The sequence below is a fragment of the Sorex araneus genome, chromosome 6 (assembly GCF_027595985.1).
Source record: "Sorex araneus isolate mSorAra2 chromosome 6, mSorAra2.pri, whole genome shotgun sequence".
Classification (NCBI taxonomy): domain Eukaryota; kingdom Metazoa; phylum Chordata; class Mammalia; order Eulipotyphla; family Soricidae; genus Sorex; species Sorex araneus.
Window position 1 is genome coordinate 82,322,869 of NC_073307.1, and position 26,000 is coordinate 82,348,868.

The window sequence follows — 26,000 nt, forward strand, 5'->3', positions numbered from 1 at the left end:
AATGCTGAACAACCTCTTGGGGCCAAGAGTAAGGGTTGGGCTTCTCTCCCGTATTTGTCTACTTCATCTACCACGGCCAATTCCAAGGTGCCATCATGAAGTCATTGAACTTATGAGTGGGAAAGGAAACACAGTGACTCTAAAGTCCAATCCAGCCAGCTCCAACAGGGAAACATTTACTGAAACATTTATACCTACTATGTGCAAGGCACTGCCTTCCACTACTACTGCAGTTATATCCTTTTATGGAGGATCTTCCTTACTCCACTGGGTACAAGTTCCAGACTCCAGATTAAGGACAGATTCTCACTATACTGTGGTTGAAGCATAGGTATTGCTCTCTGAGTATATACTTAAGCCACTGTCTTTTCTATTCTGTTGACTGTAGAGCTTATGAAACACTGAAGTTTTGCCTCTGAATTCTGCACTCAGCTTAGGGTTAAGGCAGAAAGCCTTTCAGGAAATATTCCCCTCCCTATACCTCATCAGATGGTTTCAGATCTTCTGCTCTATTGGTAAGAGCTGGAGGTACTTCACACACAAAGATCAGGGTCCCTGGGTGCAGGGACAAAGTGAATAATGTAATAGCAAGGGCTGGAGCTATAGTACAGCAGGTAAGGCCGGGTGCGATCCCTGGCATCCTTTATGGTCCACCAAGCACTGCCAGGAATAATTCCTGAGTGCAGAGCCAGGAGTAACCCCTGAGCATCGCTGGTTGTGACCCAAAACACAAAAAAGAAAAATAAAAGAGTGTAATGGCAAGATAAATACCACTGACCTAAAATCACCTCAGGAGGTGACCACCTGTTTAGTAAATAGTAAACACTGAGGAACTATTTCAAAACATTTTAACAAAAATGAGTCAGATAAGATTCCTCTTATAACAGAACCAAAGTTACCTTAAGTTCAGTTCATGATCAGGGAAAAATATTTTAAAAATAAATGATGCAGAAGGTAAGAGTGGACCTCTGCCCACACCCCAGTTCCGCTCCTCTGTCTTCCCTGGCTGCTGTTCACACTGTTTCCTTGCTATAACCCAATTCTGCTTTCTCTCTTTCCTAACTTTCCTTCATCTTTCCAGATGCAGGACGCTATGGGCTATGAGTTACCCTGGGTGTATTTTGTCAGTCTGGTCATCTTTGGATCCTTTTTCGTTCTAAATCTGGTTCTCGGTGTGTTGAGCGGGTAAGCTGACTACTTCTATGTCCTCTCTACAACGCAGCTGAGCAAGGGCCCAGGTTCCACTGTCTCCATCACCAGGATCCTCAGGGATGAGACCCTCACAGACCCAGGAAAAATGAACAAAAACGGTGTCCATTAAACCCCAAATTCCGACCCCTTGACTGGCAAGCTATTTGGCCTCTAATGTGCTCCAGGAGGGTCCTTGGGTCCCAGTGCTGTTGGGTCAGTGTCTGGGAGTTGGCAATGGGCCCTTGGCCATGCTCAGCTGCTGAGTGTGCCTCACTAACTATCATTCCATTCTTCTAGGTCAATGATGCCGTAGGAAGGGACTGGCCCTGGATCTATTTTGTTACACTAATCATCATAGGGTCATTTTTTGTACTTAACTTGGTTCTCGGTGTTCTTAGCGGGTAAGCAGGACCAAGGAAAAAGGTCTTGATTTTTCTATTTATTTTATTTACTCTTTGTGCTATTCCTGGCTTTCTTCTTTTTCTGGCTCTGATGAACCTGGGATAAGGGGTCACCTGAGGAGCCTTGAAGTGAATGTCCTTGGCCTGGCTGAGCAGAGGGTCAACAAGTACAATCCATGGGTTCGGGTTTCACCCTAAGGCATACAGTCTCACTTGTCTCTCATCAGCTCACCCAAAACCCCACTGCCCCCACATCACCGTTCAGTGGGCAGGAGCTTCTCCTTGTACCTCCAGAGTAGCATGGTGATATTATTGAAAGGGAGTTTGGAAGCAGGAATTGGAGAGTCCTAGTTTGTGTGCTTTGAACATACACAGCAGATTTGCCTGTTCACTGGAGTCAGTCACAGTTGAAAACAGACAAACAGCAAGGATTTTAGATCACCCTCCATTTGGTGTAGGAGTACGCCCAGAGTAAGAGTTGGATTTAGAAGATAAATAAATACATCCTTGCTTCTGATTTATAGACTGAGCAGTCCACCTCTGTGCCGATTTGAAAAGTGAAAATGCTGTTTAAAGCCATATGCTATTTATGAATAGAGGAGATGGAATTTATTTTGCCTTTCAGGCTTGTAGTTGGTGACAAGTATCAAATCTACCAACTTTCAGCCTTTTCTCAGATAAAGTACAAGACAGGCAGACAGAGGACCAGGTTGGAGTCCCTTATAGCATTGGGCAAGCTATTGTCCACTTGGGAGTCTCACTGAATATCCCCAGCTCTAATTCTTCCTTCAGAGTCCATGCCAGCCACACCAAAGCCTAACACCTAAATGCTCCTGGTGACAAGCTCATGGGTGTTCACTCTGCTGCCTTTGCTATGTTGGGAAGGGAACAATCTCTTCAGCTCTACTACTTTGAATAACCTTTCCTAAATCTCTAGGGACATAATCGCTGGGAGAAAATCATATATAAGGAGAGAGTTTGCTCTTCATTTTTATTCAGTATATGAATAACTACTCCCAACCTCCAGCTTCAGCCTAATACAATGTACGAGCCTTGGGGATTGGGTGAAGGAAGGATTCTAGTTTTCTTTACCCCTTCTTGTGGAATGTGACCTGTGAGTGACCATGCCAACACAATGCTATTGGCTAAGGAAAAGTCCCATAGCATGATCATACCCTCGAGGAGAGGTAAAGCTAATGAGTAGGACAATATAAGCCCATGATTAGTTGCCTGGAGGGCTTTCCTATTTTTGTTCCAACACAAGAAAATGTCTGTGTGTCTATTTGTGAATATTTAAGAAAAACATTGGAAAAAATTCACTTCGTCACACCTGCTCAAGATAGGAGTCCACTCTGCCCTTGCTGGATACAGAATATTGGACACTGCCACCTTTGTAACATGTAGTTACCCATATGAGAGAAAGAAGATCATACCAACTCCCATGTTATTGCAACATAGATTTAGATCATTTATGCAACTACCTCACATACAGTATGTACTGGACAATGGAGTTATCATGACAATGATCATAGTTCACTGGGTGCCTGGTATCACTAGAATTATCATTTAGAGCAGTCAAATACTAGAACTACTTCTGTCCTTTTTAAGGTGAGGCACATGATCTCAGAGATGATATATGATTTGTAAAATGTCAGCCCAGGACCTGAATCCAGCACAGCCTGGTTTCTCCCCACTTCCCAGTGAGACACTTGAGTTTGAACTTATTAGTTCAGGCACCTATGTTGAACCATTAAAATGTGAAATTCTTTCCCCAGAGGTTAAGAATAAATCCGAGCAAGTGAACCTCCTCCCTGTCATAATCTAACATGGAGAGTGAATGGCACTAGACTGGCAGGAGCCCACTGAAGCACAGTAACTGCCCACATTCATTTTCTGTGCCTCCCACACAGATGCAAAAATTTTCTTTCCTGGTGGTCTCAAAGCTGAGAAGTGAAGTGACAGCTACTGTTGATGAGCCATATCTTGGCCTGACTCAATACAAATAAGATGGGCTGTATATAAACATCTACCCTGACATGTCATAATACTCAGAAAAGTTAGTTGATTTTGAAAAGGAACTTTAAGGATGCAAAACCTTTTAAACTAAGAGTCCTTGGTCTCTCTGAAGACTGTCCTGACACCTACTCTCCAATTGATTCCCAAGGCCTGTTTCCTGCAGTGCCAAGAGATTTTCTAAAACATCTCTCCATGCCTGCTTAAAAGCAGGCCTTCTGCCTGAATAAAGAAGGTCTGTGGGCAAGCATATACCTCCTTGGTTTCAGGAGGCCTCTTACAAAATATCAAGAGGGCCCAAAAGGGCTGCCCTAATTTCATGTAGTGACCAAACCTGGAATCATATACCTGTTGGCTCACAACAGGGCAACAGTTGTTTCAGTTTGCAGGCAGCATCTTGACTAGTCAAGAAACAACATAATAGTCATCAAAAGATACTAGTAGAATGTTTACTCATTCATTAGACTTCTGATTTAAAGCAAGCTTCTGAAAGCACTGAAAAAAGTTTCTTAGTTCTCTAAAATTCACTAACAAGGAGGCCAAAGGGATAGCACAGTATGTAGAGTGTTCACCTTGCATGTGACCAACCTGAGTTCAATCTCTGGCATTCTGTATGGTCTTCCAAGCACTGCCAAGGGTAATTCATGAATAAAGAATCAGGAGTAACCCTTGAATATTGCCAGGTTTAGTCCAAATCAAAACCAATAATAAAACAAACCCCAATAGCATTCATAGTAATCAGCACTCTCAATATCAGGCTGTATGCTTATTTATTTAGGTAGATGAGCTCAATTACTCAAAGAAATTATTACTCAAAGAAACCCATAGGATTATTCATACTCCATTTTACAGAGAAGAAGTGAGATCTTGAGGGAACTACCTAAATTCTAACAGGTGAATATAGGAATCACATGATTATACCTGAGCAACTTGAATCCATTGCCTCTACTTCAGGTTATGTTGTCCCCAGAACCATTTGGTTAGTCCCGTGTTTTTAAATTGCAGTCAAGTAGTGGGAAGGGGAGGAGTAGAAGATTTGAGGAGGAAGAGGAGCTTTGAGCAGAAGTGACCTAAATGCACATAACCGGAAACAGGTGATGGGGAAGAAAGGATCCTGTGGGGAACCACCGGGATGGCTACAACACTTTAGCAGGGTAAAAGTAGGGCATCCCTACAGACCTTCCCAGTTCATGAACGAGCAATCTTCCACACAATAGCACCATAGTCTTGAAGTATTCTGGAATTGAGGGTCATAAAATCCATCAATTAAGGGTAATATTGTTTCACACCAAGCTCAGTAACTCATTCTTACAAATTATATTTTTCCGTCACTTAGAAAAAATTAAATGTACCTAGAATACTCTTCCCCTCAAAGGAGGGAAGAGGATGTTCTATTTCAAAGGTGGGAGTTCAGAGATTTTGGTCATTGAGGGTTTGGCACCCTTTATCTGGACCATTCATCCAGAACACTTCACATGTACAGTTGCCCAAAGGTTTTTCATGTCCATTAATTGTTGATCCTCATAAGCCACAGGACTGGTACAAATACAGCTAAGAATGTTGTTAAACTTACTTTCCCCTTCAGAAATCACTATCTCTGCCCTATTAGAATTAAAATAGGGATGAAATGATTCTCAATTTTGCACATGAACCTGTAATCCAGTGGAAGTTCCCAGACCCTGAAATCAGGTTCCTTATAGTTTTTAACTGACCTGTGGCCTCTTTGGTGGATTATGGATTATCATGAAGACTTTTTTCCAACCAGAAAATGAGCATGTCTCTCTCCCTCCAGAAGCTGAGATTTTACTCCTTGAAAGTGAACTGGGCAGTGTTACCTATGGTAGCAAGCAGTGTCCAAGTTCAGAAGGAAGTGAGAGCAAGGCTGCACACCCACCTGCCTTATGGAAGTGGCAAAAGAGGTTACCCTGTAGAATTAATTCTTAATTTTTCAGGTTTTTAGTGATAGTCTCTGAAATCATCAAGGTCACCAGATTGGAAAATTCTTAACCAGTGCTCTTAGAAGAAACACAGGATTAGTTTACTGTGAACCTAAGATCATTTTGTTGTTGTTGTTAGCTTGTCAGAACTTAGACATGTTTGGTGTCTTTCTGTTTAAGAACATCTTACATAATATCTATCGTTCACTCACCAACATTGAACTCTAAATCAAGCACAAATTACCTCACGCTACATGGCACGTGTACCATTTCCTGAGGTACATTTCTGCTGTCATGCCCTGAAGAACCCTGGACAGTACTTCAGCACTGTGTTTGGAGACCATTTCAAATGTAAAATCACTAGCAAAAGGAACAAAGAGGAAAAATGTTGAAAAGGCACTAGCAGACCACAGGCAAGGTACTTGCTGCAAGTTGGATCACCGAAACCAGGCAAACTGTCACCTCATTTGACCTCAGCCGGAAACGTAATCCAGCTTTGTGCCTTTCTGCAAATGACTGCAAAGGCATCGGAGTATTGATTTGAGGGTGACAAGTAAATTTTAGCATCCAGACAATTTTGTAGATATAAAATCTATGAATAATGAGGATTGACTGTTTTGATTATCTGAGAGCCAAGAGCAGGGCAGCTGTAGAGATTGGATTTTCCATATATATCTCCCTCTGGACATGCTTTAAAGTTCTGAGCCCCCTGTGTCCTCACTCCTGTCCTCAGTTTTCACATTGACCATTTCTGACAAGAGATGTGCTCCAGTCTTATGACAAATCCCAATGCTGTGACTGATCGTCTAGCAGGCTCCGGCCCAGTGCAGCCTGTCAGGCTAGTACTGTGTGTCTTCATTAGCTCAGTCCCTGGAGCAAGCACATGGCTGGCATCCAGGTTAGGCAATAAAAGGAGTCGGGCACTGCCATTGAGAAAAATCCCTTATCATGAGGGGTCTAGTGGGGGAACCTCAATTCACCTTTCACACAGCTGCAGGCCTGGTTGTTCTGTGTGTTTCATGGAGGCTACAGGGAACCGGTGGGGCATTAGATCTGACCCAGTGTCAGAAAGATACACCTATTGTTTCATCCTCTGCCACTCCCTCTACCAGTGTTTGTTTGGGATCCCTAGAGGTAATAAGGATGTGGATGATTGGCTTTCATTCCACTGAAAGATGCTATAACCCAGGACTGGGTCAGTTGTCCTGATCTAGTTTGATCCCACTCCTGTTCTCCCAGCTCCAGAAGAAGGAGGATAACTGTTTTGTAACATGGACTCAAACCAACTGCAAAATAACCTTGAAGAAATAAAGTGAACCCTTGGGGAGTTTGAGTCATCCTACAATCCCAAACTCAGGCCACAGAAAAGGAATGAGAGGTGCTATTGTGTACGAGCAGAAAGATGGTCAAGACAGGGGCCCTGAAAGTGTAGCTGGTGCAGTTGATTTCTTGGAGAGGAAAGTTCTTTATGAAGTGACTCTCCAGACAGTAAACCAGGGAGGCCTGACAGGGGACCTGCCCATGCCCCTCACCAACAGAAAAGTAAGGAGGGAGCAAAGCAAGTCAAAGCTCCATCTTTATTATGGGTTGTCAATCCAGCCCCTTTCCCAGTCATTAAACTCCCTTGGAAGGAAATGGAGATGCCCGCCAGTTAGCAGGAATCCTGAGAAAGTGCAAGTTCAATCCAATTAGAAATGGATTCAGTCAAATTTAAGAAAAAAATTCCATTGAAACCAGAGCATCATTAAGGCAGCAATTGAAGAGAACTCGTTAACTTGAGAGCCCCTATGTCTCCCAATTAAAAATTCCCTAGTTTCCACCCCACTTTCTCATAGAAGGACGAGTGCTGAAATCTGTGCTCTCCTAAATGACAAAAACAAAATGCAAATATTAGACATGGGGCGTGTCTAGCCACCTGTACATGACTAAGTGGCTTCAGAAGTTGTGCCTTAGTTTCCATTGTGGTTTGTTGGTGTGTCCTCACTTCAAGGTGTCTTTTCTCTAGAGTATTTGGTTGTGTAATAAATCCTTTAAGATGGTTTCTGAAGATTCTATCCCCAAATTGGTGAGAATATGAGTCATCATGTCTTTAAAAACTAAAACAGTTCTAGGTATACTAAGATTTCCAGTTCTCTCTCTCTCACACACAGACACACACACACACACTCACACACACGCATTCTCTCTCTCATACACACACATACACACACACACTGCACTACCACCACCGATTCACACCCTCAGAAACAAGGACACCATTTCTATAGATGGAACATCAAAGAGAGAAATACCCAACATTCCACTTTTGGGAAAAATGGCTTAGACTTGTTTTGAGAGTTGAGGCCCTGCTTTCACTTTCATGGCTATTGCCTTTTACCACCAGCCTCTTCCTTGCTCAGAAAGTAGATTGGAAGCTAGAGAGAAAATTAGAACCGAATCATAGAAAAATAGGAAAGAAATAGCCAAATTCTGTCAGAGATTTTTCAATAGGCTCTTCAAGCAATTCCCAATCCAATTCCAATTCTGCTCATTATTACTTTAAACTGAATGCATCATTTAACTTTTATGTCATTTTGATTTTATGTATTTTTCCATTCTGATTAGATTTCCTTTTTAACCAAAAGGGCAGGTCCCAGGACATTTTCTTGTGTTTGGAATCCTCATTTTTATCTCCATGTGAAAACGAACTGTATCTAGATTAGAAATCCTTCCAGGCATGCTAAGAGGGGCAAATCAAACTAGTGATGATATTAGAGATTGAGGTCTTAAATCTCCTGGGTCTCAAATCAAGTAGCGAGCTGGTAAATATTGAACAGTTGGCTCTTTGAGGGGAAAAGCCCTTCTCTGAAATATTTGCCCATTTCCATGGCATAAATAGCCCCACCAATTTCAAGTCACCAAGGAAGCATCTTTCGAGCCAAGGTGGGAAGTGATGTGCAGAGCTGGTGAGTGAACATTAGCACCTCACTCTTGCTGACACCACTAGTCACCCAGTGACCTTGGTGAGAGTTTTCAGCTACCACCCAATACTGGAGGAAATGACAGGACATGTTACATATCAGATGTGGAGTCTTTGGGGGTCTTTATTTGGGAGGGGTTCCCAGGTCACTGTGAAACAGCCATGACATTGAAAGGCAAAGTCTGTGATCATAATCCAGAAAAAAGGGAGGGAAATACCTTTTCTTCATTCTTTTATACTCTCACTTCCTGTTCTAAGACTGTTCCCTTCAGCCACTTTCCAGCTATGTGAGAGTAAAGACAAAATGGGGTGGGGGGTGACTGGAGAGAGCTCTTTGTGGGAAGTAAGGGTAGAGGGGTGGGTTTTTCAGTGCAAAGCAACTAATACTGTGGTTTTCTCTTATCTTCATCTCTCCTCCGTGTCCTGCCCACACCACTTCTGCAACCCCCTGCCCCACCCCTCTGCTCTCTCACCAGAGAGTTTTCCAAAGAGAGGGAGAAAGCCAAGGCTCGGGGAGATTTCCAAAAGCTTCGAGAGAAGCAGCAGCTGGAAGAGGACCTCAAGGGCTACCTGGACTGGATCACTCAGGCAGAAGACATCGACCCTGAGAATGAAGATGAAGGCATGGATGAGGAGAAACCCCGAAACAGTGAGTAGCCACCCTCTATCTTGAGCGGGGTTCTGGGAGAGAAAGGAGAGGGCCATGTGGATGACACAAAGCCTTCCCTATCTGTTTTTATTGACAATGGGCCTGCCAGCATGGCATTTGTCTCCCTGATTGCAGTTTTTGGTTCCTCCTAGAAATTAGGCACGAGTGTCATGAAATAATAGCTCTCAATCTATAAAGCCTCAGAGTCTTTTTAGAATCTTTGCCCTTAAAAGATCGCTCAGATCTTTCTGCTTATTTTAAAATAGGACATTCTCCATCTCTTTGGCCAGGCTGGGGCATAGGGGACAGACTTTCTATACCGGGACTGCTCAAATGGAGTAATTTATTTATTTATTTGTTTGTTTATTTATTTATTTGTTTGGGAGGCCACACTCAGCGATGTTCAGGGGTTACTCCTGGTTCTGCACTCAGGAATTACTCCTGGCAGTGCATGGGGACCATATGAGATGCCAGGGATCGAACCCGAGTGAGCTGTGTGAAAGGCTATACTATCCACTGTACTATCTCTCTGACCCAAATGGAATAATTTAAACCAAGAATCTTTCTATGGGACAAAATTCTCAGAACCTGGACCTCCGGTTTTCAAGCGCCACTGAACTTTCCTCATAAGATCTGGATGCATGCTAAGTAGAAGGGCTGAGAAAGCCTGGAGGAATATGACAGAAAATAACCAAGGTAGAAAAAATAACCAGTTCTCTATGTGGGACTCTTGACCAGGTTGTTGCTGGGGTAGTAAAGGGCAATAGTGTTGACTCACAGGTAAATGAAAGACAATGAGTCATGGAAATTTCACTTTGCATCAGAGTAGCCTTGCTTATGGTTTTGGTCCCTGGCAAGCACACAGAGGTCTCCTTAGAACTTGTTAGAAGTGCATGCTCTTAGAGCCCACTTGAGGTGACTGTGTCAGAAACTCTGGGTTTGAAGAACTCTCCCAGGTGAGTGTACTGCGAGGTGCATCGAGGACCATTGAGTTTTCTCTCACTCCTCTCTTATCTCATCTGACCTCATACTTTGTGGCTCCACCTGTGCTATTTCCTCCTCTCTCTTTGTAGCTAATGCTCCACCTTTCATTTTTCTTGTTTGTGTAGATACTTGCTGTCTCTTATGCACTTAACTTAAAACTGTATTCCTGAGCACTGAGAACTTAGAATGGTAAAGGAATTGAACAGATCAAGAGGCTGACCAAAAGAGGTTTCCATGTGTAATTAGACAGTTAAGGGCAGAATGCCAGAAATGCACGCAACCTTAAGTGGATAGGTCAGTGGGATTCTGGAGACTAATCAAGGAAACGTTGGTATGCCCACCATTGCCCAAATGCATCTGTCCTTAAGAAGGCCAGAAGAAGCATGGAACAGAGAGGAGAATAGCCCAGAGGAAAATAATAATTCTCTGTTAGATAATTAAAGTTAACAGGGGGTTATCCTGTGTTTTCATATACATGCTAATAAATATATGTAAGCATAGTGAGTATCATTTCTTGTCATCATTGAGTCAAAATTAATGATGCTGGTTTCAAATCTTTCCATCCTCCACACTTGGTTTCTGAGTGTGACAACTCATTAGTCTCTGACTTCGAACTGGGAATCTGAAAGAAGGAGCAGCTACAGAAAGACAGGAAAAAGACAGCCCATGATGATAAGAGCAGAATCTCTGCTCCCTCATTTCAAAGACTGACTTTGTATATCCATCAACTACTCCCTTTTTACCAACTGTGCACAAGGTGCAAATACAAAATTAAAACACATGCAAAAAAACCAACCAGGGATAGGTAATAGCATAATTTAACAACTGACCTTCACACTCTACTGAATAATTTTACAAGTTGGGATATGAAGCCTTTGATGGATTGTAACAGTGAACAATAATGCCATGAAGAATATTTCTGGGGAAATACCCAGCAGCTCCAATTATATTGTTGATGCAATGTAGGGTGGTTGGCTTGTGGTACTGAACAGTATGGTAAATAAATAAATTGGCCCACAAACCACAGAGAAGCTTACCTCTGGAACACTGAAATGGGGATCTTGGCTCCTTAAGTCAGAGTGGAACCACTAGTTCTCCATCAAATGCAATGTGCATACTTCTCAGTATGTTATGAAGAACAGTTTTTACTACCACTTGTTTATCAGTCACTTTCATCCACAGAGCTGCATAGTTAATCAGCTCTCTGCCCAAAGCAAGCGCTTCCAAAGAGAAGGGTACTGCTTTCCTGGCTTGCCTATTAAATAAAGAAATCCCAAGGAATTCCCAGTATGGAGTCTTCCTTGTTCTTGGAACAGTTTTCATACATGAGGCTCATCTCCCAACATTTTTGGCTCAGCTTTGTGAATAGCATGATGAACTTCTTACCCCAAAGGACACAGTCTCTGCCAAGCTTTTCCCCAGACCAAATATGGATGAATTCGTGGACTGGAGACCATTATTCCTCTCACCTAGTACTAATGACTGGGGAAGCTGTTGGGTCTGTTTATCATACTTAGCAACCATTTCCTATCATAATAGATTGGGAGCCCACCTTCTTCGATTGTAGAAGTGGTGGTAGAACAGTTCCAGGGAGATGGAGCAAAGTAATAAGTACTAAAAATAGCAAGATATGCATAGTAAAATAGATATTTATAATAAAATCAATGTGAGGTTTAGAAATGGAGCCAGGAGAAGAATCCAAAGCACTGTGTCTACTGGGAAAGTTCTATTAAAAGCACAGTTGATGTGATCAGATTATGAAGGAATTAGAGCTCTGATAGATTTGTGGGAAAGACACATCTTTGGCCCAGGAGCTATATTCTTATTTTCATTACTTCTTGTCTTTCTCTTGGAAATAAGAGAAGTGCTACACAATTATATGTGTGTTTCAATTAAAGTATTATCTTAACTTTTGGAATAATTTCTGAAAGATTATGGTAGAATGTATGGGCCAGTTATTGTCAGTTCAGAAACTAGGTGTTTGAAGAAAAAGGGCCATTACCTTTCTTTATTAGCGACTCTGATGACTTCTGATTTTAACCTGGGCAGAGTCTCTGAGCAGCACTGTGTGAGAGATGGTGGGAGTGGGAGGTGACAAAGCTGTTAACAATGCAGTGACAAAACATTACTAGGTAACTAAACATACAGACAGGATGCCCCATTATTTGTTTGTCTGGCAAAATCTACAAAGACTACTGAGGGATGAGAGGAAATAGAGGCTGGGTTGACAACAGAGAGAACAGGCATAATTGAGGTTCATTTCCTAAATAAGTGAAGTGATTTTTAAAAATCACAAAAGAAGTGGCCAGGAACAGAAAAAATATATTCTAGTTCAGTATTTCTCCACTGGGAGCAATTCTGTGGAGCCCCAGGATATTCCAAAGAGGCAACAGGTAAAAGTGCACAAATGGGGCAAGACTAGGAGGTCTGCCAGTTGGACAGTTGGGTGGGGTAGCAACAGAAGAAACAGGCCAAAGGATCAAGTCAAAGAGAGATTAAAAATAGACCATGGTCAGAAAAAAGGTTGAGAAATAGCTCTTCTGGTTCATTCAATGTTCCCTTCATTCATCCACCAATTAAAGACCTGATGTGTCAGGCAATGCTATCAGCACTTGGGTTGTATTTATGAACAGAGAAATAAAAACAAAATCTTGGCTTTCATGGAATTTTTATTACTTTGGGGATACAGAGCAGAAAGAAAGGTAAGACAGTGAGGAAAAACAGAAATAGGTGAGAGGTTATAATTTTAGGTGAAGTGGCCAGGAAACTCCTCACTGAGAAAGTGAGTAAAGACTTGAGAACAGTAAAGAAATAAACCATGTAGCAATCTGGGGGAAGAGCAATCATTCCAGGCAACAGAAACAGCCAGCAGAAAGGTTCCAAGGTGAGAGCATGGCTGATAGGTGTGAGGACTAGAAAGGAGCCCCGTGTCTGAGGGGAATGGGTAAAGGAGGGAGAGGCAAATGAGGTAACCAGGGAGCAGATCATGGAAATCACTGGAAGAACTTCGACCTTTACTATGAGAATGAGCTGAAACGTCTGAGCTGAGTAGTGACAAGACACCCGTATATTTATCAGGACTCCTAGTTTCTAAGCACAGATGAAGGTAGGCGCAGGTGAAGTAGAGAGCCAGGGGAGAGGTATCAGAGGTAGGCGATGTGAGAGAGGGCAAAGAGGGGAAAGACAATTGTTCTGAACAGCAGTAATTGGGGATCCTTCCGGGCCAGAGAAATAGCTTAAGTAGCAGAGGAAGATAAGCACCTGAGTTCATCCCTGGCACTGTGTACTGCCCACCCCTCAGCATGAGCACTTGTGTCCAGTGTTCGCCCCCAAGCATCTCCTTTCCAAGCACAGCCAGGCCATGCCAAACTGAGCTTCACTGGTAATAGCCCCTGTTTAAAAGAAAGACAACAAAAAGTGGACTCGTCATTTACTGATAGAGAAAAGACCGTGGTAGGAATAAATGTCAGGGCAGGAATAGCAAAACCTTGAACCTTTAAGTTTGCAATGCCTTTTAGACGCGCAAGTGGCATGGGTAAGGGACACATAGGTCTCAATTGGAGATTCTGCCCTACCTGAGGTTGGAAGACTTGGATGAGGAGGCAGAGCCAGCAGAGGAGTCTTAGAGAATAGAGGAGAGAAGGGAAGGTGGAGGCAGCCTCCGGACATGTGCAGTCCTGATGCAGCAGCACCTAAGGAGCTCACCGACTGGTCACCTTGAGGCTCAGTAGTGGGGTCAGTGTGCCAGCATCAGAGCTGTTTGGTGAAATGGGGAGAAGAGAAGCTTGAGGACCGAGTCTCAAGTCTGGGTATGACCTACAAAGACATCAAGCATTGCTCTGCAGAGCCTTTGGTCTGTCTGTCTGGCAGCCACGTGCAGGTCTTCAAGAAGGGCAGAGGAGGAGACTCATGTGAGCCAGACTTACAGTGGCCCCTGGAGGAGGGCCCTGCCTAAGCCTTCATTACAGCCAATGACAGTCTTTTGGTGAAAGTGGTGACAGGCATGCTCAGAAAAGGACACCTCCTCACCGAAAAGGAGACTGTGAGACTCCAGAGTCATTCCAGAGCCAAAAAGACCACGAAGAGACAATAACGGGAATGCTCATCCACTGTTACATCCATGTCACCTTCAAACGGGATCCCCTACATCTTGGCTTCCAAGCCCCTTTCCCTTAAGATCAAGGGTGTGTGATGTTAAGGATGCTCTGAGCTTCCCTTTTTTTAAAAAAATTATTTTAGGAACTTTGGTTTGCCAAACTATTCCTAGTAAGGTTTCATGAGTAAAGTGATCCAGCACCACACTGTCCTCCAGAGAATCTACTTCCATAGACCATCTCTATGTTCTTCCCTCCATCCCCTAATCCTCCCATTATAGTGAGCTTCCTATTAGTGACCAGTTCTGTTTCTCTTGCCTTTGGGTATTTGTTATCCCCTTCCTGGGTTTCCTTATACCCCACATATGAGAGGGATTTCTTAGTGTCTGCCCCTCTCCTTCTGACTAACTTCAGTCTGCAAAAATTCCCAATCCATCCATGTAGCAGCAAATTGCATGATTTTATCTTTTCTTACAGCTGAGCGGTATTCCATTGTGTTTTTGTACCATAGTTTCTTTATCCAGTCATCTGTTCTTGGATACTTGGGCTGTTTCCAGACTTTGGCTACACTCCTATATTCAATGCTGCAATGAATATAGGAGTGCAAATATCTTTTGTGAATAGAGTTCTTGGACCCTTGGGGCAGATGCCAAGAAGCTTAATTGCTGGGTCATATGGATGAGCTTCTCTTACAAAGGCACCAGTTATCAAACCAAAGCAACCATACATGAATTTTTGTCATTGGTAAACATACTGTTTCCAGGGTCCCTGGTCTATTTTCTGGGGGCTCCAGTAATGAATAGGCTAGATGGTCAGGCTCTGGAGGGAAAAGTGAGAAAGATGGGATGAGAAATGTTTTTCTTTTGTATTTTCTCCTCAAAAGAAAAAAAATGCATTTATGGATCATCTATGTCATTCAGACTATTTAAATGCAGTTCCAGTCGGTTAAAGCTTGCAGTCTGATACATTCACAGGGATGAGCATATAAATGACAGACCAAGGGTAGAACCACAACATTGAATTTGCACATAGATCAGCAGGATTAAATATTTACGCCAATGGTATTCAGTTATGTGACTCGGGAGCCACTTTTGCAATCATCATTAACCAACAGAACCGCATGACAGCTGCATGCCCCGCAGAGTCTAGGATAGTGTATTATTGAAATACAAAAATTTGAGGGCTTACAAGAACTGCAGGTTGCCCAAGAAAGGGCCCCATGTGGCTTGAGAGCAGAAATCTGAATATCTCTGATTTACACCATGTACACATCAAAAGCATGTGCATCATTATTGGAGCTTTCCTTTTCATATTTTAATCAGCACAATCAGTATTTACTCTGGACTTACCTTTTGGTCAGGACTTCATTGCCACATATCTCAATTTCTGTGACAATCTTAGTCAGTATTTTGCCCAGAGGATATGAGTAAACATCATAGTTTTCCCTGGACTCTGCTCTGATCATGTGCCTGTGATTACACACTAGAGGTGATCCTGACCCTCATGACCCTCTCCATGCCTCCCACCCTCCGTGAGCAATACTGTGCTTTCCATTAATTCTCCGTGGTCATAATAAGAGCTCAATATCATCAATACTTAAAAGATGTCTAAGAAATAAGGTGAAGAGGGCCAGATAGGTAGGATGCTTGCCTTAAGTAGGTAGGATGCCTGCTTTGCACATCTGGCCTGGGGTTTAATCCTTAGTACCCCATATATTCTCCTGAGCTCTTCCAGAAGTGATCCCTGAGTACAGACCCAGGAGAAAGCCCTGAGTACCACAGGTTGTGATCCAAAAGCCAAAAATAAAGAAAAGTGGAAAAACAAATAAAGTGAAGAAACTGGAACCTTAGGCAATTGCACTAATTATTAATTTGGGACTTAAAACTGGAATCATTGAACCCAGTGCAGGACTCGGCCACATACCAAGGTGCTTTTCAAAGTTCTCTCAAACCTCAATCAACAAGATAACTCCCTAATTTTCCCTCTATGCTTAGAAGCTCTGGGAATATACTCTCCAATTTTCTTCTCTGTGGCCTATTCTGATTCACCTCATATCTCTGTTACCCAACATAGCCAGAGCACAAGAGTAACATCACACATTTAAATAATACAAGTGGTGCATATCCAAGAGATGAGTTTTGGTAAAATGTCTCCCCCCTTGCCATAAGCTCATGTCACAGAGAAGTTTGGCTAGCATCTTGAATAGATTCCTCCTTCTATCTCTTCAGAAGCGACTTCCTGTTGGCATCATTAATGACTTCCTCTCAAAGAGTTTTCATGTTCACATCTGCTTTCTCCAATAGCTCTGAATCATTCTTCACTCTTGGAAAGTGTTATTTGTACACATTAAAATGAACAGAGGGGCTGGAGTGATAGCACAGCGGGTAGGGCATTTACCTTGCATGCAGCCAACCCGAGTTCAATTCCCAGCATCCCATATGGTTCCTTGAGCACCGCCAGGAGTAATTCCTGAGTGCAGAGCCAGGAGTAAGCCCTGTACATCGCCAGATGTGACCCCAAAATTTTTAAAAATGAGCAGAAAGTGTGCCAAAGGTAGACAAATTGCAGTGCCATGAAAGTTGTTGGGAGTTCTTGAGAAAGGAGGGGGCATGGTGCCAGATAGATGCTGGAAATGAGCAGAGTTGAATCCCTGATGTCCTCTGGCAGGAAGATAACCAGATATTCTGTAGGAGTGGGAGGGTGCGAAGGCCAGAGAACTGTTGGATGGAATCCCTCTGTAGCTGCCCCCCCAATCAGCACTAGGTGTCAGGCTATTGGGTTTCCCTACAGCAAGCACCTCTGCCTGTCTCCTCCAAATCACTCCACACTCAGGGAAGCTTCCTAGCGCCCTTTCTAGATAAAAGGAAGCTCTAGGGCATCCATGGAGAGCTCAGGTCATGGAGTGACCATATGTGCAACAGAAAGAAGCAATCTAGGGATAGATTGAGCTGTGTCTTTATGAGAAAATCCCTGGACAAAAAAATAATTACTCCCTGCAAATGCCTGAATACCGTGGGTAGATTTATATTGGAGAATATGGGCAATACCAGCTGAGAAAGCTACCAGAGAAGCAGTCTCACACCTTTTTTCGATATGTGCCTTTGTCTGGGATCAACTTTTACTGCCGAACATCTGTGCATCTGTGGTAAGAACAGAGCCAGCAAAATGGAGAGTGTGGGTGGGCAGCGGTGTGAGGTGGCAAGTAGCAACAGGGACGGGAGCCAGTTACCGTGCTAGGCAACACTGCAGTTTCTGGGAGATGCTGGATTACCTACAGAGCCATCAGACGTCCCTCTGGTGGTCCAGTAGCATTGGGTTAGCAGCGGTATTTCTGGGATTGCTCGTCAATTAAACAATCACCCAGCAAAGGCAGAACAAAGAGGCTGTTTTCCCTTCAAGTCCCAAGCAAGGTGGGAAGTTCTTGGAGGAGGTGTTTGGATGGACTTCTGTGGCCTGGACCCCACCAGCAGTGGATATGTGGGTATCAGGCACCCTGAAGGTGGCACTTTACATTTCTCCTCAATCCTTCCACACTCAGGGAGACTTCCCAGCACCCTTTCCAGCCAAAGGAAGCTTGCAAAACACATTTCTTGCCTGGAGTAGGACATCTACCCACCAACCGGAGGCCCAGCCATTACTAGTATCTTCACAAACCTCTTGGTTTTTCAACAGCACTATCCTTTCCTCGTCTTTAAAGCTCTCTTCTTCCCCTCCTACATTTATCCCTCTTCTGTGATCCCCACATGGGTATCAAGCCCTACATTCAGTCAGTTGCAATGTTTTTGCCACTTTCCCTCCTGGAATTTTCTCCTCATTCCTTCCTTCCACTCCTCCCCATCTCTTCTCCCATAAACTATTGGTAACCTGCCAGTCCCATTCTCCAGCCTCATTCAGACACATCCTAGACACTGTCTTCAAATCATGTTTGCAGAGCTGACATTCTAGAGCTTGCACAAAAGCTTGGTTGCCTGTCCACAGACGCAAAATAAAACCTAGACATCTCTTGCTGATCCAAGCATCTCTGAGGGATCCCAGCCAATAGTTGGATCCACATAAGTCGCTGCTCCCTTCTACAAGTCAGATCATCCTGTTTTCCAAATAGGCAGGCTACTTTTCCAACTTTGGACTTTCTTCATTTCTCCTCTCTCTTAGAACATCCCTTCCTCCTTAGCTCTCACACTCCTACCCAACCCGACAGCACTGTCTAGAAATCCTCTTTTCATCAATGGCTCCCAAACCCTCTGCCTTGGGCCAGCTCTTTCCTCCTATACCCCAACATCTTAGCTGCCTTTCTAGTGTGAGGAGATGGTCCAGCCTTGTTCTGCTGAAGCACTGGGCAGGCAGAGATTATAGCACAATAACTTTTTTACTCCCCTTCTCAGCATCTACTATAGTGACATATCAGTAAACTATTTCTTCATATGATTTTCAATGATACTGAATTGAACTTTCTTAAGATCAAGAGAACTAGTATCTCTATTTTAGTTCCTTCTTGATTGACCAATTAAGTACCCTTTGTCTGATCTCAGCTGTATACATGATTGGTCCTTAGAGAGTATATTGTGGTTGATGGAGTGGCAAAATGATAATAAGGTCAAGAAGTAGGCCTGGAAGAACGATAGGAAGAGCTCAAAATTATAGGTTTATTAAAAGAGCCAGAGCTGGAGGCGAGAGAGCTCAACCCTCTTCTTCTCTCCTTAAGTGGAAGTCATTTTCCATAGTTGGTGTGAAATGGCATTTTGGATTCTCAGGTTGGACTATGGATACATGTATACCTCCTATGATAGGCCCTCCTGGACAGGGTCTCAGAGGGGACTTTTGTTTTTCTTGCATGCAACAAGGATAAGGCATAGATCATCTCACTTAATCTTTCCTTCCCTAATGTCATGGCCACTAATGTCCCCATTTTAGAGATGAGAAAGCTGGTTCTCAAAGAAGTTACTTTGTATCATACTGCCTAGGCATTAGCACAGTAAACCTGAATTAAATAGGCCTTGGACCAAGTTCTGCTGACTCTGTACCTACTTCTTTGTATGCAAGTCCCTCCACTCAGCAATGTGATGATCCTCTTTCAAGCAGAAGGGAATGAAGAAAGAGAGTCCTGGAACACCTTCCCAGAGTAGGCACTTCACCCTGTGTTGGAGTTTCAATCTTCAATCTACTATGAAAAGCAAGGGAAAAGGAGGGAAGGATATAAGGAGTGAAGAGGGGGAGCAGGAAAAAATGGATCTTGAATGTGAACATAAAGGGGCATGAGGTAGAAAGAGGAATTAGAGGGAACAAGATGAGACTTATGAAACATGAAAGGAAGGGATGTCATTATCTTACTAAAAGTAGAGAAACAAAATATTAAACTGAGATGAGAAGCCATCCATTTGGAATGATTAAAAAGAGAGTCTTGATTGGAAAGACTTCATGTCATACCCTGTAAGGGTTTCTCTCAGTTGATAGTTTTTTGAACTGGACTTCCAGGAGGAAACAGGTCAATGAGATTGCTTCAGTTTCTGCCTTCCTGAAGACAAGCTCCACCTTCTGAAGAATGGGACACCTTTGTGTCTAATGATGCAGGACTGGGCACAATTCCAGGCTAAATGTTTTCTAGTCTCAGAAGATTCTAGGTACCATGGCATTAAGAGGGCCTAGAGGGGACTCTTATGCCAGGGACAACTTCACAGAGGCATATGGTGCCTTTGGAGAAGTCCAACCACCTCCTTGAGACACACCACATCCTTTGACAAACAGATGTTCCCATCCCTGTTCGCATCTCCCAGAGTAGGATGCCCAAGAAGCACCGATGTTATATGGATTCGGGACTTTGCAAACAGAATGACACCCAGGGAGCTGCAAGTAGTTCTGCAGAGGAATTGTGGGGGAGGTGAATCACCCTAAATTTCCTTTGATCCACTTTCCCTGATAACCAGTGTTCAGCCCCCAGCGCCCCCCCATGCAGTTGCCCTGGGCTACCATCAATCCTTCCCGCCCTCCCGCCTAAACACTGTGATATATAAAAACACACATGTCATGTCAATATATATCATGTCAGAAGGCTGTGAGCGGAGGTGAGCGTGACAGTTCCCACCTCTCTCCTTGCTTGCTGATGTGAAAAGTATCACCCAGTCTTGGAGAGAGTTTGGCCCAGTCCTGCATCACCGGGCACATAATATATGTAGCCAGTGGAAGATTACAGAAACTGGAATCACTAGCCAGAGAGCAGGAGACAGTTCAGGAGAAACCTGTTTCTCTTATCTCTTGGAGGTCAGATATGCAGGCCAGACTCTACTCATTTGAGAGGATGTGAGCCTTCACTCAGCACACATTTAAGTCCCAACTAGGCACTCAGAAAACCAATATAAATAAACACAGCCTGCATAGTAAGGGGATTTAGAGTCTAGTAAAGGAGACAGATGCACAAATAAACAGATTACAGCAATGAATAGAAGGCAGGGGCAAGGTCCTGAGAAATAGAGATGAGAGAGCAGGGAGTTTGGAAGTGGAGGGAGGGAGCTGCGTACTCAGAGAATGTTCTTGGAGGGCTCCCTAATAATCAGCCTCAGCTAAGTATTGTAATGTAACGAGCCACTCCAAAATCAAGTCAAGCTATAGCCTATAGGTTGTTTCTCCCTCCACTGTGGGTCAAGATTCCTGGAAGGGGAAATTCATCGCCCATATATCTCCAGGAGCCAAGGTTTCTTCCCTAGAGGGGACTGTTCTACCATCAAGCACTTCATAGATCTCCCTGGATTCCCTGCATCTAGTCAGCTTCAGAGGAAAAAGAGAAAGGAGGGGAAAGGAGAGGTTTGGAGCCAGGTCTGCGAGTGTGGACATTACCCACCCCCCAATCCACTCTGTATAACCCACAACAGAATTAGGAGCTCTATCTACTTCTGGGGATGGGGGAACCTTGAAAACAGCCTGGACAAAGACCCAGGGGCCAAAGAATGACAATTAAATTCGAGGAAGCATAACAGTGTCTCTGCTACCCTGGAAAATGCTGATCACAAGTTCAGAGGAGGAGAAAGGATGCAGTATGCAAAGATGCTGCTTATGTAAAGTGTAAAAACAAGGAGGGGGGATGAAGAGGAGAAGGAAAGGATGGGAGGGAAGATAAATTTTTTCTGGGGTGCACAGGGGAGGTGCCAAAGACCAAAACATGAAGGAAGGCTGAGATCAAGTCCTGAGGTTATAGAAGAAAATTTTCCCCTGTATGAGGGGAGCCACCAATGAACCTAAATGAGAGGTGTAATTTCACTGTCAAGGTGGCCATGACCTTGATGGTGGGTGAGTTGGAGGAGGGGAGAAGCCAGAAGCAGGACACTTCCCCGTTGCAGGGGCCAATCTGCCTGAAATGAGAGTCATAGGAAGGGGCTGCATTTTGAGATCATTTGGTGACCCACTGATATCTGGCACTCTTGGGGAAAACAGCTTCCCTGGAGATAACAGATGCCTGCAATCACCTCAGAGCCTTTGGGATAAAGCACTTGTGCTTTGCCAGGAGCGGGGTTGAAGATAAGTTGCTGGCGTCTCCCTGACAGTGGAAACCCTTGGGAGTAGCCTTCTTGCTGTGAAAGGCCTGTCTTCCATCTCTATCTCAAAGTGCACCCACCAGCAGTCGCTTTACCCTCATCAAGATGCATCACAAATTCCACGTGGGGCTGCCTCAGTTCGTGCCTGCCCTTATGTGAAGTGGCTTATGAGAAAAAGTTGAGAAATAATGCCAAGACCCGGGCTATGGTGACATCATCTTCAGGTCGGACTTCATCAGGTGGATTGCGTATGCCTCTGTGACGCTGCTGTGTTTCTTTATGCTCCCTTATGGTAGATTGGAAGGTGGTATCTTCCACACCTGCTGTAAGAGCCGAACTATTAATCACTGGGGCCACTTTGAAGTTAGGCCTGTGGCTAGTGGAGAAGAACTGCAGCCAGGTCAGTAATGATAGATTTGTGTTCAGGGACCTGTTCAATTTCTGAAGCACTAGGCACAGAAGGGAGCTCAGTGAAATTCTTCATAGCGAAAACCAAGGGCAGGGAGATGAGTAAGAGCTGGAGAAGATCAGGCTGGTACATCTAAACATTTTAATTTTGTCTTAGTCTGGGATGCAGTGAAAAATCCCCAGACTCTGTTTTGTTCAAGCAAAGACTTTTATTTCTCACAGCTGTGATGGTTGGAAATCAGATGCCTGGTGAGGGCCCGCTTCTTGGTGTCAAAAGAAAGGGCTCTTTTTTTAAAAAAAAAAATTATTACCAATTTTTATTGTAAATACCAGCACATTTGTATTTGATTTATTTACTTGTATTTTAATTGAATCACCGTGAGATAAAGCATTACAAACTTGTTCATGATTGTGTTTCAGTCATGCAATATTCCAACACCATTCCTTCACCAGTGTAATTTTCCAGCACCAGTGTCCCCAGTTTCCCTCCCACCCCTTCAAGCCAGTACACCTTCACACACACACACACACACACACACACACACACACACAGCCTGCCTCTATGGTACGAACATTTATTCTCTCTCATTTTAGGCATTATGGCTTGCAGTATAGATGCTGAAAGGTTATCATCTATATCCCTTTACCTGATATCCACACTCAGTTCTTGTCCGAACTGTTATTTTCAACTAGTGTTTTTGTAATGGACCCTCCTCTATGTTAACTACCCTCCATCTCCCACACCATTCACCAACCATTGACCAGTCCTCCTGGCCATTTTCCCTGGCCTTGGATATTAGTTTCACACATTTTTATACCCCACAAATGGATGCAGCTATTCTATATGTCTCTCTTCTAACTCATTTCATTCAGCAGGATACTCTCCAAATCTATCAATTTATAGGCAAATTTCATGACCTCATTTTTCCTAACAGCTGTGTAGTATTCCATTGTGTAGAACTACCGTAATTTCTTTATCCTTATGTCTGCTCTCAGGTATTAAGGGGAGTCTTTTATTGCTCTATAATGCAACGATCAAATGAAAAATTGTTCTTTCTCAGGATTTTTTTTCCCAAAGGCACTGGTTTCACTCATCAGTGTCTTAGACTCATGAGCTAATGTCCTCTGAAAAACCCCAGAGATGTCAAATGGGGGACAAGGTCTTAGTATATGAAGTGGGGAATGGATACAAACACCCAGGGCTGTGCACTTATCTTTCTATATCCCCCAAGTTATGTCTGGATTCCTTCTTGCTATGTGGTTGAGGTGCCAGTGTAATTAGAAAATCATAGAACCCTAAACCCTGGAAGAACAAAGGAGTCTCTAGGACCCTGAACCTGTCTCCCAGCTTTGGGGCAGAACTTTGATATAGCCACACCTTTCCCACCTTTTAAAATATTAATTAATTAATTAAATTTTTATTAGTGAATCACTGTGAGGTACAGTTACAGACTTACAAACTTTCGTGCTCACATTTCAGTTTTACAGTGGTAGAATGTCCATACCTTCACCAGCGCCCATTTTCCACCACCGATGGTCCCAGCATCCTTCTCAACACCCTCACCCCATCCTCCCACCACCCCATCCTGCCTCTGTGTCAGGGCATTCCATTTTGCTGTCTCTCTCTCTCTCCTTTTGGGTGTTATGGTTTGCAGTGGAGGTATTAAGTGTCCCTCATGTTCGTCTAAAGTCTACTTTCAGCCTGCATCTCCCATCCCAAATGGGTCCTCCTAGAACCCTTCACTTGGTGGTCCCTTCTCTATCTGAGCTGCCTTTTCCCCCATCATGCAAGGCCAGCTTCTAAGCTCTCATTTGTTTAATATAAAATAACAGAGTGGGAGACTAACACTCAAGAACAGTAGAGATAAATATCAGGAGGAATATTCCACAACTTCCCCACCTTTAAGTGCTGTTAGGGTTCAAAGAAGCACCTGTTATTAATTTTAGGCTGTTACCAAACATGCTTGCTTCCTGAAGATAGAAAAAGACAGATTTTTCTCCTTAACCTTGATTCTAACTGATTCATGTTGTTTTAGAGATACATGCAGGTTGCAATACTGTTTCATGATAAATCACAGAATGTACTCAAATGTACCATAACAAGAACTAGACAAGGGTCTCCAGGAACAGAACAAGAAGTTTTGTTCACTTCCAAATACCCAACTTGGAAACTGAACTTGAGCTTCACTGGAAAAGCTGTAAACTCTTTTCCTCCTACTTCTAGACCACATATATGGAGAAAACACTACCCTCATTAAAGAAGAGGTTGAGCATGACACCTTGTTAGCACTTAAGACCCTGTTTTGAAAGTATAGTTCATGAATGAACAGTCTCAAAAGAGGGCTTCAAGGTAGATCAGAGCAAGAGCAGAATGTTACTAGGATTATCCCTCAAAATCCTGCAAGGATAATTGACTAAGAAAAGCTCAGATAAAAAAAAAGTTGAAAGGTTTATACTTTCCAAAACATGAATTTGAATTTTGACAAGGTTCTTCAGTTTGGGGTGTTCCTTAACATAACATCTGTATGTTAAGTTTTTTAAGTGTCTGGGTAGAGTAACCTTAGATTCTCCTTAAATTATGTTCTAAAAATTATTCATGAAGCATAAAGCAGGCTTTGATTAATATACTATGAGTGGAGGACTTTGTAGTGTACATCATATACAATAACATTCCAAGGTCAGAGGTCAAGTAGAAATATAACATGGTCCAGAAGCTGTTAAAGAATTATTGCTACTGCCCTGGAAGTTATTTGTGCCTTTTTCTTGAGAGTGCTATGATAGATCCATCCACAACAAAATACTGACAAGGTGGAAAGCCTTAATTATATGTTTGACAAGCTGATTTTAAAGTTAAAAAGACTTTGCTTACCTTTCCAATTCCAAGCTTGAAAAAAGCCTGTCCTGTCATCATATCTCATTTCAATGACTCATAAGATATGATAAAAGAATCCAATATCAGGCCAGTTATATTAACGAAATTCCCTGAAAATAACATATGCATACACCATATAAACCAGAAAAAAAATAAACACCATACACCAGGAATAAATCGAAGTCTCCTTTCTAGGCATAAATGTTTTAGATTCTAATTGCACTTATTCTCACTTGCTTTGGTCAGTTGCGTTGACTAGAAGCTTGGCATGATATTTGCTATGCCCACCAGAGGCAGAGAAAACAGAAATCCAAGCTAACCCCCTGAGGAGAGACCATCTGTCTGGTATGAAAAACAGGGATGGTTGAATATTGGCACCAACCCACAGGTCATTTCTTGTCTTTCAAAGACAGGAAAGTTGAGGCTGGCCACCAGACAGAGTCCCTTAGGTTTCTGCAAGCTTCAAGAAGAAAACGTAGAGTTTTTTTCTCAAGCAACCCAATAGTATAATCATGTCCAATAATTACAATTTTCATTTGTAGTTTCCATCGTTAAATATCTTAGTTCCATCAATCTATAATTCAGACTTAACAAGCTGAATTGAGAATACACTGGTGGGAGATAGATGGTCTTCATCTTTCTCTCCTAACAGGAAGCCACAATCCATGGTCGGAACAATCCCAGTGTAGTGTAGTGGAATGAGTAGGAACTTGAAAGAAAGAAATTGAGCCAGGATCCCTGACTTTCAGCCCCATTTAACAATCAGTTGGCAGTTTGTTTTTCTTAGGTTACTGCTTTGTAGAATGAAGTGTCAGATTAAACAATCTGACAAACCCCAACAATCCCTCCAACTCTGGAGTTGTGTTTCTATGGTTCTAAGTTGGCACACATTAGCATTGGTCCAGTCCAGGAGACACACCAGAGAAATTCAGATAATTCCAGAATGAATCCTGTAGTCCCGAGACTCCT

The 26,000-nt window shown here is 43.1% G+C and overlaps 1 protein-coding gene across 9 annotated transcripts in view; it reads left to right on the forward strand.

Annotated features, from left to right (window-relative positions):
• The window catches only part of CACNA1C (calcium voltage-gated channel subunit alpha1 C), a 691,920-nt gene that overhangs the window by 484,430 nt on the left and 181,490 nt on the right, over positions 1 to 26,000 (forward strand). For all 9 annotated transcript variants that reach the window (XM_055143504.1, XM_055143509.1, XM_055143508.1 and 6 more), the window contains exons 8-9: positions 1,082 to 1,185; positions 8,978 to 9,150. In XM_055143504.1, the coding sequence (XP_054999479.1) occupies positions 1,082 to 1,185; positions 8,978 to 9,150 (277 nt within the window). The remainder of the gene's footprint in view (positions 1 to 1,081; positions 1,186 to 8,977; positions 9,151 to 26,000) is intronic.